General features: G+C 43.6%; 1 protein-coding gene across 1 annotated transcript; it reads left to right on the top strand.

Moving 5' to 3' along the window:
• The first annotated feature begins 85 nt into the window (after positions 1 to 85).
• ADSL (adenylosuccinate lyase) lies at positions 86 to 18005 on the top strand. The gene is made up of 13 exons (XM_075050869.1): positions 86 to 297; positions 4822 to 5025; positions 6159 to 6203; positions 6987 to 7066; positions 9341 to 9512; positions 9822 to 9868; positions 10272 to 10362; positions 11206 to 11275; positions 12293 to 12440; positions 14444 to 14534; positions 15104 to 15193; positions 17376 to 17552; positions 17861 to 18005. The coding sequence occupies exons 1-13, from the start codon at positions 142 to 144 to the stop codon at positions 17945 to 17947; spliced, it is 1458 nt and encodes a 485-aa protein (XP_074906970.1). The 5' UTR covers positions 86 to 141; the 3' UTR covers positions 17948 to 18005.
• Positions 18006 to 18400: the final 395 nt, after the last annotated feature.

Genomic DNA, 18400 nt, shown 5'->3' with positions numbered 1-18400 from the left:
CTCCTCCCGCCAGGGGGCGCCGCCGTCTTCCGCGCCGGGGGCGGGGCGCTCCGCGCGACGGCGGGGCGGGGCCGCCGCCCGCCCCTTATCCCCGGCCGCGGGCGGCCGCGATCGCTCCTTCGCTCCGCGCCCGCCGCTGCCATGGCGACCCCCGGCGCCGAGGAGGACGCCCTGGCGCGGTATCGCTCTCCGCTGGTGTCGCGATACGCCAGCGCCGAGATGGGCTTCAACTTCAGCGAGAGGAAGAAGTTCGGTACCTGGCGCCGTCTCTGGCTCTACCTCGCCCAGGCTGAGAAGGTAACGGCGGGACGGGGCCGCTGAGGGGAGGGCGGAGGGACGGGGCCGCGGCGTGTGGAGGGACGACTGTCGTGGCGGAGCCTCTTCGCCGCCCCGTCCCGCTCCCCTGAGGGGGCGCTCCGCCGGGGGAGAGCCGGTTACCGGCGGGTGCCGAGGGGCCGCTGGCCGCCGCCCCGGTGCTTGGCGCGGGAAGCGGCGGTGAGGGCCCGCCGCGCCTTCCCCGAGCTGCCCGGCCTCGGGAGAGGAGACGGAGCGGCGGCCTGGCTCTGCCCCGGGAAGAGGGGAGAAAGCCGACCCCGGCAACCTTGGGGGGGGGGGGGGGGGAGCGTGTGGAAGGCCGGTTTTACACAACCCTTCGTACGCAATCCTCCAGGTACTTGTCATCCCTCAGCAAATCGCCTCTTCTGGTCTCACGCCCTCCCCCTCTGCGAAATTAGTTTTGTAAAAGCTTTGCTAAGCAGAGGGGGGGATTGCCCGCTGAGCAAACACCGGTGTCCTTCTGAAGCGCTTGGCTGTTTACTTTTCAGGAGGTGTGACTGATGGGACCCGCTCTCATTCAATCCGATCGCGGTCGGTCTGTGCCAGCCGGACCACCCCACGCATCTGCAGCCAGTTGTTTTTCGATAGACAGCCTTGTTTCTGAGAGGAGTTCACTTTTGGCCAAAGTGAGCGGAACAGTTAGCCCAGAAATGCTTACGACGTTTCTGACAGGCCGAGTGCCACAAAAAAAACCTGATAGCACGAAAGATTGGTGTCAATTCAGCTGTTAGGAAGCAGCAACTGAGAGCACGTCCATGTGATTGCAAACTGTTGTGTTAGCAGATTCCATGGAGTTAAAGTTTTTAAAATGTAGTTTAAGCTAAACTTTCTTTCTTTGAATTTTGTCCCTTTTAGGAGTAAGCGTACAGCCTACTTACTTCTTTGTTGACACAGTCAGTTTTTAGGATGCACTAACTTGATTCCTTGTGACTGAGAGCAAGACTCGTATCAGCTTTTTGATAGTGAAAAAGCTGTAATATGTTCCCAAAAAAGAAAAAACCCCTTCTGACAGGGTAGCTTTAGCTTTCAGACTCAACAGTTGCCCTTTTGTTTTGTACAGAGTCCTTCAGTTTCCGTTCTCGAGGTACTGGGGTTGTTAGGAAGCAATCCAAGCACAAGGTCTGGCTGTTACTGTTAGCATAAGGGCAGAGAAGCACCGTGCTGGAGAATGAACAAGCAGCGCACAGCATCGTTAACATGTTCCTTCTCCATTCAAGGATTGTACCACTACAGCAGCCTCATCGATAGTGTGCTGCACCGAACGTGAGGTTTTAGAAGCTGAAAGTGTAATTACACAGCTGTGTTAATTAAATAGGAGTTGCCTTCTGAAATACTGCATGCTAAGTATTGTCACAGTTAGGATGCTGGAGCAAGCAGACTGCAAATGTCATCCAGTATAGGAAGTGTCAATACCAAGAACACATGCTGAAGGAGCTTTGTATGTTCAATGGTTATTTAAACACTGTTGTATCAATTCCAGCAGATAATTGTTGCTTTTTCTTCTGTTGAAGAATAAAACACTTTACATGACTTGCCTGATAGGAGAAAGCAAGCTGCTGAAGGAACCAGTGTGAGACTTCTAGGTTTCCACTCCCAAGCCCTAAACTTGGGGTTCCCCTGTCTCTTGACCCTTGCTTTCCCTCCCATTGCCACTGCAGAGTTTTGTTCCCAGAAAGCAGAGACAGATCTTGCAATTTCCTGAGCACCCTTTTCATAGTGGAAAGAGGGAGACTACTATTTTTATCTGTCTCCTCATTCCAGAGGAGTTCGTCTTCTGATGTCAGCTCTGGACTGAAAGAGGAAGAGTCAGCTACTTTCAGCACCTGTTAGCTCTGTCAGTGATCAGTTAGTTACAGATATAATCAGTTTCCTCAGTTCCTTACTGAAGATACATAGTATTTCTTTTTCCCATACATTTTAAAAAAAAAAAAGTAATGAATGAACCATGGGCAATGTTTACTCCAGTACTTAGCCTCACTTTCAAGCCATTTATCTATTGCTTCTCCAGTCATTCTTATTGAAGATACATGATATTTATTTTGGGGTACATTTAGAAAAAAGGTAATGAATGAAATATGGGCAATACTTATTCCTGTTTTGTAGTACTACATCACAATATTAAGATCTAACTGTAGGTTTTCTGAAAGCTGCAGGGAAGTAGTAAAAGAGGGGACACACAGTTTAGCGATGAAGTTTTAGGTAAAGTACAGAGCCAGGCAAAATGGTTTCAATATTCACACTACTTCCGGGAGAAATTTTTGGGTAGTCCACTTGGAATATGTGAAATAAGAACTGAAAAATTATTTCACTGGAAACTGGATTTGACAGAAAACCTTTACAGTTGGTATTTTGTTCCTTACAGCAGGCAACATCAGGAGTATGAAACAGGAGACTCGGCAAAGTGTGTGATTAATAAGAGAGAGCTCCTTAAACTAATCTTTTCCCAACTGACATCAGTAGTTAAAGTTTGGGTTAAGAGCTGAAGCGTGTGAGTTTATACCCATCCCAAAACTCGCAGTTTATTTTTTTTTTTTAGCATAAATTCATTTGTATTATGATACTTCTATTAACACCTCATTGTTTGGGTTTTTTTTAATCTTGAGGTCTTGACCTAAACAATATGTTATTTGAAAGTCAAGTACAAATTTCATGGAGCTCTTCCGTCTCGTAGAAGTAGCTTTGACATCCTGCAGCATCAAACTGACTAATAAAATGTTTTGCACGTGAAATCTGAACGTTTTCTCTCTTATAAGAGCCTACGGTAGTCCTCAAATCTATTTTTTTTTGTCCAATTTAAGTTTCATTGTTTTTCTATCATATGTTCTTTATTAGATGAGCAGCCCAGTGTTCTCATTCTGTTTGCAGGAGATGTTCCGTGTCATCTGCCTGCTCTGCTCTACCCCTAAGGAACAGGGATGAATGAACAGTCATAGTTGTGAGGGTGGCGCATCAAAGTATTGGAACGGCCTCGGAGGAATGACGCCTTAAAAGCACAATCCAGAGAGCACATCACTGACCTGTAGTGCTCTGGAGAAAACCCTCTGTTCTCCCTTGGGTAGTTTTCTGAGTTGGTTTTCTTAGGTAGACAGGTTTGAAGGACATTCGATTGCTTTCTTCCTGATGTACTGTCAGTATCTGCAAAAACCGATAAGGAAGAGGCCTCGTGATGTTTGTGGACACATGAGAACATCATTTGCCTTGGTGCTACCCTACCCTGCATGTATTCCTATGACAAGTAGTCCCATTTCTTGAGGATTATTTCTTTACTCTCTGTATGGCTGTCAATGACTGCATACTGTGGTCAGCTTTTCCCAACGGATCATGGATGTACGAACAAGGCCTGAGATTTTAATCTTGGCACAAGAGCGTATTGCCTGCTGAGTTGCCTCTGTGCTTTCAGGCAGTTACGGTCTGTATCGGTACACCTCAGAGACAGCAGTCTGGGGCCAGGTGCTTTTCCTCATTTATCTGGATACTCATGGCTGCGTATACACTTGTAGCATCACGTTTTAAGTTGTGTGGGTACTAATTATCTGATGAGGACCTTGAAGACACATCGGCTTTACTTGCTGTCTTCTCTAGTTCCAGATTCCACATCTGCAAAACATTTTTTCAGTCGGTTTGATTCTGAACAGAACCAACTTTTTAAATACTTTGTGTCCTTGAAGCTTCCTGACTGGTGACTTCTAATTACTAATGCACAAGACAATAGTATTTTAATTTGGAAAAGGCAGTAATGCCAACTTCATTGTGAGGCTTTTAAACTCTCAGTATCAGGAAAAGACGTTTTTCTCAGCTTAGTTAGCTTGTGCAAGTATAGACCTGTGCAAGAGTTATACCAGTGTGTAATTCTGTGGTTTGATACCCTACTCTGTTTTTAAGTCAGCTTGCTGAAAAGGTTTAGCAAATATTTTTGAACGTGGACTAGGAGCATTTATCTCCTGCTTCCAGATCAAGTAACTCATTTCCCAAGCTTCCAGATTCAGACTGAGATGAAGTACTTCAGGACTTTTGGAAAGGTTCAAACATACATACCTTTCCATATGTTCTAAACCCACTGTTTAACACTCATGTAGGTCTAGTTGTGCTCCAAAGAGTTCTTCCTGCCACAAGCTATCTTGTCACATGGTAGCTGGATTGTACCCACCCAAAGGGTAAATTTCATTAAAAGAAGTTAAAACTATACTGGTTTTATATCACTTTTCCCCACGTGTCTAACTTTTGTAGTTGTCACAGGGATGTTACGTGGTTGAGGAAAGTACGAAGCCCAAGAAGAACATCTAAGCGTGAATACTGTCCTATCCTATTGGAAAAGGTTGGACAACCCTCAGATGAAAGAATTTGCTGTTACAGCTCTTGATTATGCCGAATTGCCATGCTTCTGTGAGATGTCCTATGGGAGTACATTATCTAAACAACTTCTGTCTCAATTTGGGTTGTCTCTTAAAGAAAAAAAAGAAATAGAAAGTTCTTTTCCCCTTGCAGTCACTTGGGCTTCCTATCACAGATGAGCAGATAAAGGAGATGGAAGCAAACCTGGACAACATTGACTTCAAGATGGCAGCGGAGGAAGAGAAGAAGCTGCGTCACGATGTGATGGCCCACGTTCACACCTTTGCCCACTGCTGTCCAAAAGCTGCAGCCATCATTCACCTTGGAGCAACTTCCTGTTACGTAGGGGATAATACGGTAATATAATATTTTCAGTTTCCTGCCTGCAGAGCTGGGCAAAACACAGCTACAGTTGCTTACTTGATAGCTCTTTATGAACTTTTCTTTATAAAATAATATTAAATAGATTTTTCAGACACTTTTATTAGTTTTACTGTTGAAGTTAATTCCCCTTTATCCTAGCTACCCCAGGAAGGCAAGCTCCTCTAGCCTTCTTTCTTTTGGTATGAAGCAAGATCTGTCTGGAAACGAACTGTTCCGTAAACTCTGCTTGCACGTTAAATATTCAAGGAGATAAGAAATCATGAGTTGCAAACGCATGCAGAAACATTTGACCTGTCAGTTACGCCAACGGGACAAGAGTTCAATGACTTACAAAACAAGGCCACTTTTGATGTACGCAGCCCATGAGCTTTCGACTGCTGCTTGGAGCCCAGGTATTAATTCAGGATAAATAAAGCGTTTAGTGGCCAAGAGCATGGATAACAGTCTTAAGTGAAAAAGGAAGTACCACCATTTAAAATGTTTGTGAAAAACCTGTCTAAAACCGAGTGCAAACTAAAGCCTAATTTCTCAGTATATATTGCCGTTCTCCAATGTCCACGTCACTGCAACTTCACAACCGCTTTTTATCGTACAAGAACCGGCTGTGTGATTTTTTTAACCTGCTCCTTTGCAAGCCTGTTTGGCTTTTGGGTAATACCGCCTTCCTTGTGACACTTGCACCTAGCTGTACCTCAGTCTCAAAAGAAGGAGTAAAGATGACTGCTGCCTCATCAGTCCACTTACTTCTGTGCTGTCTTTACCTACAGTGCCTGTATTTTCCCCTTGGTATGAATGATTTAGTCTGTCATTCCATGGGCGTCCCGAGAATCTCAAAATAATCATTCATACCCAGTCAGTGGAAATGGATCTTCTACTGCCCAGTGTGACTTTCTGTGGCTAGTACAGAAGGAGCAATGATGGACCCAGCATTTTTGTCATAAGAAAGTTCACTGCAAGTTCCAGTACAAGAAGGAAAGCTGAGCTTTCATTTTAAGAGACTTTTGAGCAGACAAAGTGTATTTTAATTAGCTGTGTCCTCTCTGAGAGAAGCCATTATGTCTGGTCCTTCAGACATAGCCCAAACTTCCTTTTTTTGCTTCTTTCAGGATCTGATTGTCCTCCGTGATGGGTTTAACCTGCTGCTACCCAAGGTAAGAAGGTGGTTGTGCACAGTGTCTCAGAAGTGGGCAGTGCTGATGTTCTGTGAAAAGCCTGTGTTTAACTTGGATTTTCCTAAGCCTTGCTGAGAAGCTAGGAGGAGCTCTCTGTTTGGGTTATTCTCAAGAATGTGAACAGTTACCTTCCTTTCCTTTCTCATGTCTTTTCCCAAAGCTTCTTTGCTCACCATGGGAATTATAAGCAACTCCTTGTTTATCTGTGCCACAGGTACTAGTTTCAGAAAACAACTGTACTGCTTTCAGGGTCAGCTTAGGCGTTCCCTTAACTGTATTCCTAGGAATGTGTCAGCATTGAAGAAGCTATATAATACACTTTTCTGCAGTCAAATATGGTGGGAGTGTAGTGCAGTGTTGTCTATCTGACCTGAATGTCTTGGCACCCAGTTTGCCCTGGACTGTGCATGTGTCAGTTATACTCAAAGCAGCTTTATTTCTGACCAATTCCAGGAATAATACCCAGGGATAAACCAACTGCAGGATTGGGTTGGACGTAAGGACTAGACTAGTTCAAGCTGAAGTCCAACCACTTGTATCATCTCTTGCTTGAGTTTTGTAGCAAGCAGGAATTATGTGCACACTCTGAAAAAATGAAGCACACCGTATTCTACAATTAGAGGGAGGGTATTCAAGGACCATGCAGTTGTTTCTCTCCCCTTTTTCTCACAATGTTGTTGTACTTAAGCATGCTAGCTTGTGCTGGGTTGGTTTTTTTTCTCTCATTCTGCTTCTTTGCTATCCTTCCTGCATATCCACCAGCTCGCAAGGGTGATCAGCCGCCTGGCCGACTTTGCAGAGAAGCATGCTGACCTGCCTACTTTGGGCTTCACTCACTACCAGTAAGTAGTCATCAGCCTTTGCTTTCATTTTGTCGACTGTGCTTTGGTTAAATTGAACTGCAACTGCTTTCTTTCATCCTTCTTTTTCCCATCTCTGACCAGTGGCAGTTGGTACTGCTGGGCATCATTAAGACACTGTTGGTGGTTCAGAAAAGGAGTATGTGCCTAACTCTAGACTTGTCTCAGGAAATTGAACTGTTGCTTTGACTAGCTGTCAGCAGTTGTTTTAACACAGCTTCATAAGGAAGGACTTCCTAGCGAACATCGATGTGTATATTCTGGGCTGTTTCAAAAAGCATGGCTGGGGATTGCAGTAAGCCTGTCTTCCAGTCACATTTTCTCTATGTTTGTTTTTCTGTCAGTTAGTTTCAGCTGCAGCTTAGAAAGGTCTGTTACTGACTACTGGTTACTACAACTACTCTGTCACTGTAGCTGAAGCTTTCTTCTAAAGTAATGATTCAGGATACATCTGTTTTCATACATCCCTGTATGGGTCCTTGGGAAGAATCAGGAACAATTTCTTCTGTTTAACAAGATGATACTGTTTCCTGTCTCTTGGGAAACTTACACTTCTTTTGCAGCACTTCTGACATTGAGTGCTTATAGGATAGGATAGAATAGAAGAGAACAGAATAGAATAGCATATTTTTAGGCAGACTACTGAGTCAAAGGACAACGATATCTGGATAAGTCTGTTGTTGGGATAATCTGCTGCTTCATGAAGATGGTTTGCTTTCAGAGGCATTAAACCGTACACTTTGGGGTAAGCCTGGATCTTCTGCCCCGGTGATATGGAACACCGGAGGCAGGGAAATTAAGCACAGGTCTTGTCAGACTCAGTGTCTGGCACTTTAAAATTTCTCCCAAAGGAGAGTGAGAGCATTATGTCAGTTCTCTGGTTAATTGTCTTGCTGTATATGCCACGTCAGTTCAATCAGCTCTAGTCCTAGGTCCCTCTTTGCCTACAGCTTTTCGGAGTAGTATTCTCTGAGCTGTTTTATCTTGGCTTTTGGAAGGAGTACAAAGGAGGATTCAGGAAGTGTATGCGAGGTGAAATCTTAAAAACTAAGGTGAAGGAGGCATTGACACCTCGGTCTTTTCTGTGTCCTTTGTCAGCGGGGCCTCTGCCCCATTTACGCACACGTCTGTGTTTTCCCTAGCCTTCCCTTTTCCTGCTTACATGCTGGCAGAGACCTTTCCTGGTGCCTTTCGCATCCTGCACTAAGTTCATCTGGGTGGGCTTTGGCTTTCTTGGCCCCATCCCTGCAGTGCTGGACAGTTTCTTTGTATTCCTCCTGGATCGCCCGTCCCTGCTTTTCCACATCTTCTGTCATTCCCTTTTACGTCTGACCTTAATCAGGAGCACCTTGTTCTTGTTCATATGCTTATTTTGAAATAGTACAGAGGTTGTCTTTGGAGTTCATGTGGATAATTTGAAGTATTTCAACTTCCAGGTTCTGTGTCACAGCCCCATTTTCTCCTCAAAATGTTTGCAAGGGGACAGTGTGGTCAAAGCTTGCAGAAACTTATTTCACGGTGGAGGTTTTACAAAAAATGTTGGCTGACGGTATTGTTAATTACCACATGTTTGCCCGGAGGCTGAGGAATACGTTTTTATAAATAAAATGGAACAGTCCTGTAGAGGAATCAGTTACGATCGCAGCGTGCACCCAGGTGTTTCTGCATGGAGAACCTCCCACCAGTGCTATAGGTTAGCCAGGATGACCCCCGGGCGAGCAGAATCGGGGATGGGGCGATCGGCGCCCCCCCCGCTGCTCTCCCATGCTGCCAGCCGGCACTCTCCGCCAGCAGAGGCGCGGGAGCCCGGGGATCGGGCCCGGGGATCGAAGTGCCATTACCGGCCCCGATTGAGGGTTTTCTGCTTGACAGAGCTCTGGAAGAACGCCGTAAATCCATTCTAGGTAGTCTGATGAGTGGGTCTGCGGTCGCTTTTCTTGGAGAAACTCTCAAAAGCTGTAGTAGGGAAACGCCGGCGGAGACCCGCTCTCACGTCTCTCTTCATCCCCTAATGCGTACAGAAACTACAATGACTGTTTTCTCTTGCTGTAATTACATCTAATTACTGAAAAGAATGATCACATCCTCCATACTGTTTACTGGTGATACATGTGTGCTGTTACATCTTCCTGCATAAGCCAGATCCTTTTAATTTCTGCTCAGAGGAGTCAGAGAGACCAGCCTGCAAAGTGTGGTCTTTGGGGAGTTACTGTGCAAATTGTCAATGAGTCACATTCTGTTCTTGGTTGTCTTCAGACCTGCACAGCTCACCACCGTGGGGAAACGCTGCTGCTTGTGGATTCAGGACTTGTGCATGGACCTGCAGAACCTGGAGCGGGCTCGGGATGACCTGCGCTTTCGGGGTGTAAAAGGCACCACTGGCACTCAAGCCAGCTTCTTGCAGCTCTTTGAGGGAGACCATAGTAAAGTAAGTCAGACAGCCCAGGGTGTAGACTTGCAGTCTTGGCAATTCTCCCCTCTGGAATGCTGTTCTGTTTGGGGGAACATAGAGATTCTGGCATCAAATTCACAAGGGCACTGTGATCCCTCTGAGGCCCACTGACAAAGTCCTGGGTGAAAGTGAGCAGAATCTGGGGAGGGGGTGCTTCTTCCCAGCAAGTAAAACATTTGTTGACAGTAAACTGAGAAAAGCAAAGGACCGTTTTTACTGTTGCTGACCTTCCTGAGTTGTTGCATTTTGAGCTCTCTTTGTTTTGTTTTTTTTCTTCACCCTGAGGTTGAAGAGCTGGACAGATTAGTGACTGCAAAGGCAGGATTTAAACGGTATGTAACAAGCATACTTAGTCATCTATGTTTGGTGTTAGCAAAGTGTGACTCCTGCTGTCTGTGTTGGCCCAGATTCCCCTAGCTGCCAAACTGACATCTCTGCTGCTGTTGACTTACCTCCCCTTGACATCTTCCATTCCCAGTTGCAGCTTCCCCCAGGAAACTTCACCACCTCAATAGGCCACTTCTACTTGTCTCCCTGTCAAAGCACAGCTGTCCGTTTTTCCTCCATTTTTCTCTCTCCCATCTGCATGCTCAAAAATTGACAGCCTGAATCCAAAGTTGTTCTCGGCAGGGCAGAATGACAACCCTCCACTTTAAGAGCCATGTCAGTCCTTGCTGAAAGCCTTGCAGTACCACTGTATCTGTCTGGAGCACTCAATCCTGTGCTTATTTTTAGGGCTTATATGGTCACAGGGCAGACCTATAGTCGCAAGGTGGATATTGAAGTCCTGTCTGTTCTGGCCAGTCTTGGGGCATCTATACACAAGGTGAGCACGCTATTTGTATACATTGGGAAGAGGGGGAAACATTTTAGATCTTGAAGAGAAGGTGCTCATGGTGCAGGATGCTCTTCTCAAGAAATATTAATTGGTGTTCCTTGTTCAGCTGTTCTCTTTGTGATCATGTAAATTCACCACTGGGTACATGCCTAGTAATCAAACCTCAAAGATCTTAAGACCAGTGGCAAACAAAGCAAGTTTACTGAGCAGATTCTGAGATGGGTTAACAATTCCCACACCAGATACTAGTTTAATCTATGCTAAATTGATCCAATTAGAGTAAATGTCTTTCCTAGTGGTGTACGAGTTTTTAAATTTCACCATTTGCTCCTAGTTAATTGCTTCTCTGATAATGGTGTTATTCTCTCTGTCCTTGTGGATTCTTTTCATTGATTTATTTCTGTTTCCTCCCTCCTCCTCCTTCTCCTCTTGGGCTAAAGTGATCTGTGGTATTTTCTTCTGGTTTAGTTTTGTGGGCTGGCTGGTTCAGTGAGCACACATTATCTGTGTTCGCAAATCATGTGTAGTTTTGTTGTGCATTTTCACTGTTCCCTCCTGGTATCTATTTCATTCCCTGCAAGCATTTACCTTTCTTGGAGTCCTGTTCTATTCTAATACAGTAGACATCTTTTTTCCTTCTGCTTTCTTGACTGGGATTTTGGGGCCAGGAAGTATGATTGCTGTGTCAATTTTTTTGTCAAATTTTTCACTGTCTCCCAAATTTATTTCTCGGACACAGATGCAAACACTTCTCCAAGAACGCTAACAGGAGTATGTATTGGTGTGTGTTAGTTTGGTTCTGTTTGTTAATTTCTTGGGCTTTTTTTCTAGATTTGTACTGACATTCGTCTTTTGGCCAACCTGAAGGAGATAGAGGAGCCTTTTGAGAAAGACCAGATTGGTAAGGGATGGGAGACGTTTCTTGGACCGCTGTATGTATCTTTTCATTTATGCTGGTGCAGCCTTTTAAGCAAACTTTGAAATGTCACTGACAGAAGTTGCTTTAAATTACCTGAGGTTTGACATTGTTAGTATTTTGGGTCCTTTTTAAAGGAAAAAAAAAATGCCCTTTACGCAAAGGTTTCTGGATAGTAAGTAATTAAAATCAGATTTGTATTTCTGCACTTCCTGGGTTTGGAGGGAGAGCAGAAGCAGTCATGTATTCCCCACAGAGGAAGACTTGGGTCTGAGGAGTACTTAAAGTGTTTTCCATTCCTCGTGAAGCTAACTGGAGCTGTAGGTTTTCAGCTTGACTCAGCGTTTTGGTCTTTTTATAAAGAGACAAATTTGGAACAATGAAACTAGGCTGGACCCTTGCTGGAAGAATACCAGTGATGTGACTGTGACATTGGTAGAAGGGCAGAAGGAAATGTAGAGTTTTGACTCTTGGCTGGAAGAAAGTTCAGGCAGGCACCCTAAATAGTTGCGTAGGATTGAATCGGCAAATTAAGCCTTAGTCGTATTTGTTACTGGAATCATTCTATGTTGGTTTTGATATCCATTCACCAGAGCAACAGGCAGCCGTATAAGTACCTGACTTTGCCCAATAACATTGTCTTTCAGATGGGGTCATGAACACTGCTAAAGTTGCTGTGGGTAACCTAGAGAGATGGCACTAAACACTGCATTAAAATGAAGTCCATTTGTTTTTATGTGGTAGTACTTCTTGTTTTCAGAATTGCAAAATGCCTTCTTGCTTTTGTTCTCCCCCCATTTAGATGTTTCTATTCTGAAGGGGAAGCATGGTGGCGTCATTTTCTTTATTCCATTTTGTCCTTAGAAAATCATCATGTTTTGAGGCTTTAGTCAACAACATGATTCCTGACGCATTTTTCTTATCTGGGGGAGGACCTTCATCTCTTCTTCCTGAATGCACTACTTCTGTGTCCTGTTTCCATCACTCTTTCTCCTTGCACAGGTTCAAGTGCTATGCCTTACAAGAGGAATCCAATGCGTTCAGAACGCTGCTGCAGCCTGGCTCGACACCTGATGACTCTGGTGCTGGATCCCCTCCAGACAGCCTCTGTGCAGTGGTTTGAGCGAACATTGGATGACAGTGCCAACAGGTTTGTTCAGATCGTGCAGTGCAGCAATTTCAGAAGGTCTTGTGCAGGAAGGTCTGTTGACGTATTTAGAAAATACTATTTTTAAACTCAAACCACATGTTACCACCTTGATGTAAGGCAGTCTCAGTAGAATCTAGAGACTACGAACTGCTTTGCTCTCTAAGATCAGATGAATACTGTTAGGGTTTTTTTAACCTCAAGATCTTCTGAAAAGTAAACCAGCAGAGAGAGGGAGGGATGCAGAAGGCACGGTAATAAATTGCTCTCATAGTCTTCCTGTTTCAACAGCATACTGTAGCAGTTTTCACGTCTCAAATTTTCCTCCCTGTTTTGAATGTGTTTTTTGACCCTGCTCCTCTTCACTTCTTAAAGAATAATTCAGTTTTATCTGTAATCACTTAACCCTCCAAATAATCTAAAGAAACGTATTTTCAACTCTTTGTCAAGTGTTGATCTTTACAAGTAGTTCAGATCCTAAAGGAAGAGCACAAACATTATTTTTTTAAGTAATGTTTCATGAAAACGTGTGCAGGTCTTTTAGATATTGCTCAGCAAACTTTGCTTTGTTTTCTGGTTCTTCATTATGACTATTTTGAGATGAGCAAAAGTCATCTGTAATTATTTTCATGTAAATTACAGCAATCAAATTCAATGCTTCTATCTTCCGGTTAGTACTAAATTTGCATAACGCTCATATTTACCTTTGAAACATTTTAGTTTCAAAGTAGTCTTCTGTTGCTGAATTCTATCTCCTAGAATCTTATATATCTATAGATCTTTAGATTTCTAAGATATGGGGCTTGTGGAACAACGAACAGCAGCAGTTTTGGCTGTAGACTAGTGTTCAGATTGTTGATGAGAATGTTATTTTAAAAATGTCTCCACAAACATAACGTCTGCATAAAATTTCATGAAAGCATAGAACTTTTCCCAAAAGGACTTTACTCCACAGCTGCTAGTCTTGTTAAGAGCTGTGTAGGCGGTAGAAAACAATGTAAATTTAAGAAATTGGATACTGATTGATATGGTGTGTGTATTTCCCAATAGCTACCAAGTGTTGAGAGATGTACTGGAATGTTTCAAGTTTTATTTTTACCTCATCTCACAGAAAGGGTCATCTGTCCACTTCATAACCCAATTTAAAAATTCTGTGCTTTGGATTTTTCTTGTTAAAGGTATAGTTTTGAAAGGAGAGCAAGCCAGAGAAAATGCAATTAACCTACAAAACAGCAAAGTCCTTTGAAGACAGTGTGATAGAATTGGGGGCCTTAAATGTAGCACAAGGTTCAAGTGCTAGTGTATTTTAAAAGATCACAGTTAAGAATGGGCCAGGCACTGCTGTCACAGGTGGGTGATGCTGTAATTGCTGCACTGTGACACAGAGCCTTTTGCCTGATACAGCTCAGTCCCCACTACTCCTCTCCTTTCCCTCCTTTCCTTTTTGTCATTCTTTTTTGTCAGGAGCCTCCTTTGTGACCAGGAGCTGGTCTCTTGGAGGGAGCCCCCACCAGATGTATGGATCACTTTGAAAGTTCCCCAGTAAGCACAGGCAGGCACAGCATGACAGTGCAGCACGTCTTACTCCTGGAACGTAGGGTCAGTAGACAGATCAACACAAAACGTGGGGGAAGATAGTCTCGCGTGTTTGCTAGCTCTGTAAATTGCTGCCCTCTTTCCTAGCTGTGTAATCATTGAATTATCTTGGACCTTTCTATGTGCGCCTTTACCATTTCTCTTCCTCTCTCTCCCTTTCTCTACTGACCAAAAAAACCACCCCAAAACCCTCCCGTCTCCCCAGTTTGAGAGCTGCTATAAGGTGTTCTTTAGCTTTCCTTGTCATGACCTTTAAGCAACAAGCAGCACCTATAAGGAGAACAGTTCCAGCTTTAGGGCCACAGTGATGCTATTTATGAAATTATTTACAGAAACTAAAGAGCTGGATCTGAGGTAAGCTGGAACATGGCCGTTATTCCTAACTGGGGCCCTGGGTATGTGTTTCATAGGCGCGTGTGTCTGGCTGAGGCTTTCCTCACAGCTGACATCATTCTGAGTACACTGCAGAATATCTCCGAGGGACTTGTGGTCTATCCAAAGGTAAAGCAGGAGATAATGTGTGCAGTGTTGCATCCTTGATAATGCTGCAGCTGTGCCAAAGTGTATAAAAATCCTCCCACTCAAAGGATTACATTTTTATCTGTTCGTTCAAACGTCTCTGAATTTTGCTCTCCATTCTCACTATATTCTTACTGTTTGCAGGACAGGCATGAAAGGGTACTCGTTGAAGCCAAAAAGTAGTAAATTAAAAAATTCTCAAAAAGGATATTTTTCCCTGAACTACACAACAGATCTGTAGAACTTGCCACCAAAAGATACTGTCAAGGCAGATCTCGTACAGTCCTGTAACTTACCTCCAGGTTAAAAAAAAAAATTAATTGGACATCTTTTCCACAGTAATGTCCCTTACAAGATACAGATTCTAAGTATTATCAGCCTCAATACCCAGATTTCCATAGCTAGGTTCAAAAAGAGAAATTATCTTTGCATTGTTGTCCAGTCCTGGAGATTCGAAGGGAGAGGAAAACTTCACTGAGAGTCCCAGTTGTCTACAGAATTGCTATAATGCTGTTTCTTTTTTCTGTTTTGTTTGGTTTGTTTTGCTTAAGGTGATTGAGAGGAGGATCCGGCAGGAGCTGCCGTTTATGGCCACGGAGAATATAATCATGGCGATGGTGAAAGCAGGGGGCAATCGTCAGGTACTGATGCAGTCAAAAATACCTTTGTTCACTGCCTGGCATTTCACTCCTGAGAAACAAAAGTACCTGGGCTCTTGTCCTGACCATCTCGCCTTTCTTTGTTCTCCACCTACTCTCACAGAGTTTGTTAATATTACACTGGTGCTGCAAAGCCAGACGCTGCTCTCTGAGGAGAGAGCAGTTGTGGAGATCCATATTTACTGTTAGGAACACTGTGTGTTTGAGCTAATCTGGCTGGCTGTGCTGGAGAAGAGGAAGACCTATTTTTATATTGGGTACTAGTAGGCGTTTTCCTTTTGTAAATGTTTGAAGGAACTTGGAACACAGACTGGGCTTCTTTAAATGGAACGTGTTGGCACTTGGCTACCTTATAAATTAAGAGAATGAATCAGTGCTGTTAACAAAAAAGCAAGTGAGACCATTCGGAACCATTCATTCATGTGTCACTCTTCCCTAATTTATGGTCCTTCATTCAGTTTTCTGTGTTCAAGCAAATTGAAATGAAATGTTTTCCTTAGTAAATAAATCCAGACACAATTAGATTATATTTCCTTATCATTTAATTTCACAATTCAGTTTAAAACTGATAATCAAATTTGTATCTTACTAAAACAGCTTATTTTCACTTACCTTTAGATAATAATTTTTCCTTCTATGATTATTTCTACATCAGGGACAGAAGTTCAACTTGCAAGATAGTAATAGCGGAGGGGTTTGCTAGAAGCTTTGAGTAGGATATGTGGTTCTAGTTCTCTGAAACACTTCTGGCAACTCACCCGTGATGTTAGCCAGGAAAAGTCCTTTTTCCTTTTTTTTTTTTCTCCCCATGTGTGTCTGATGTTTGTCACAGGCTCAGTCAGTAAGCTTCCTAACTAAACTTATTAAGGGTCAGATCATGTGGATAAGTTTCATTATCTTTTCAGCTAGTTCTCTCTCTAAAGTATCCCATACTTACCTAAACAGTCCTCTCTATTTTGATTAGATTGAAGAGTGAATTTAATTTGTGTTTGTTACCAGCCTGCCTTCTTTCTGGTGCTGTTTACTTACAAATCTATAGAGATTAGTACACTTTTAAAATCTGTTCTTATTCACATTAGTACGTTCTGTTTCTGTTTTCATGCGCTGGGAACTCCAGAACAGCACGTTTTCTAAGCTTTCCCACCTCATAGCATAGAAACTCACTTCCTGTCCCCACCACTGAACAGCTCCCTCCCCTAAAGATCCAGAAGACAGATCTGTTAACCTGAGGCAGGTCAGTGCTGGAGCAAGATGGCCTTTGCATGGAGAAAACAAGGAACAGGAGGTAATTTTCCTCCTAGCTGAAGATAGATCAAGGATAATACATGTGAGGATAAGATTCTTACATGGCTGTAAATGCAACCACATGGCTGTATTTTAGGGCCAGCAAGGCAGCATCTGATTTTGCAGGTGGTCCCTGACTACAGTTGGTTCCCTTGTTTTTACAGATTGATTCCATGGGAAATCAAGGGATTAGGAAGTGTTTCAGAAAAATTGTTATAAGGGTTTTGCCAGTCTTAGTGTCATGTGAGCGTTATTGGGGAGATAATGTCTTAAGGCCCTCAGGTTTGTAAGGGTTTTTTTCCCTTCAGTCTGTCCTTATGTAAGCCGTGGTTTACATAGTCTCGCTGCTCGTTAAGTTAGGTTCTTTTCCCTTTTCCAAACCTGTAGAGGTTTTACATTGTTGTGCTCCCAAGATGTTCCATACAGGGGATGATTAGTGGTGAATAAGGAATTCCTTTATTACAGTTCATAGAATATTTTGGGAACAGCTACAATAGTCTGTCTTTGGAAAAATCATGCAAGTAGGGAATAGAACAACTGAAAAAATCCCTGTAGTGACTCCTAAGAGTATTTGGGGAGTTTGAGGAAGTGGAAAGGACTCTGGTGTCGTAAGATTGCGGTATAATTCAACAGGGAACGTATCTGTCATTCAGACTGTTTTAGCCTCAAAGGGTGGATGTGGAAGGATGAAGAAAATCTTATTTTAATATAGTGGTATATGAGACACAGCAGTCCAAGCTGCGTCTCATTTGTATGCTGTCCAGTGCAGTACGCTTTGATCTTTTTCTCCCTCCAGCACAAGTTAGCGGGATGAACATGTACTGTCAGCAGCAATGGAAAGACTTTTTCTTTTCCCCTCCTCTTCCCCCTGCTGCTACAGGATTGCCATGAGAAGATTCGTGTTCTCTCCCAGCAAGCAGCTGCTGTTGTGAAACAGGAAGGGGGTGATAATGACTTCATTGACCGTGTCCGCGCTGATCCTTACTTCAGCCCTATCCATAAACAACTTGAAAGCCTGTTGGATCCCTCCTCCTTCACTGGACGTGCTCCTCAGCAGGTAAAGTAGTGGAAAGAGGCTACGGGCATTACAGGTTGTAATGCAATGTGTTGTTTAATCCTGCATACTCTTGTGTGCTGGAGAGTGTATATGTTATGTACCTCTGCCCATACTACTAAGGCAGACACATTTCTCTCTTTTGGCTTCCTTGGCTTTCCTTGTGGGCTTCACATTTTTGGCCCTGGACATATCAGACTGCTAGGTGTCTCCGTGAAACAGAGACCCCAGTGAGACAAGCAGGTCTGAATGGGGAGGAGAAAGGAACCCTTTCTTTTGCTAATTTTCTCCTCCCTGTCTTTCTTGAACAGGTGGCAAAGTTCCTGAAGGAGGAGGTTCGGCCGGCGCTGATTCCATACCAAAGCAAGATGGGTGGGAAAATTGAGCTGGCACTTTAGATATATTCTGCAAAGGTGTGCGGGTACAGGAAGGTAATAAAAGCCTGATTGAACCAGGTCTGTTTGCTGTGTCACGTTATTTTGGTTCTCTACAGTACATTTAACCCCCAGAGCTTACAGCCACCTTGATTCCAGATGGGCTTTTCATTCTTTGTCTGCTGTTTAATCAAGCCTCCATCTATTGCGTGCTGAGTTACGGAGAAATGCTTGATTGTGACAAGGTAACTTTATCATGGTACCTTTCGTTGGCCCCTTACGGAGCACAGCCAGCTGTTTAAAGAGCAATGCCAGATGCTGCCTGACATTCATTTATGACTTGTTGAAGAGCAGGGATAAGGGGAACTGAGCCCACTCCCATTTCCATCTTATTCATCGGCTCTTAAACTTTCTGCACAGGTTTCTCAAAAGATGATAAAAGGTTGTCCTGGCTTTCAGAGTACCTTGATATAGGGA

The sequence above is a fragment of the Buteo buteo genome, chromosome 19, assembly GCF_964188355.1.
Source record: "Buteo buteo chromosome 19, bButBut1.hap1.1, whole genome shotgun sequence".
In the NCBI taxonomy this organism is placed as follows: Eukaryota; Metazoa; Chordata; class Aves; order Accipitriformes; family Accipitridae; genus Buteo; species Buteo buteo.
Note: the sequence above shows the minus strand (reverse complement) of the source record. Positions and strands in the feature narration are given on the sequence as shown.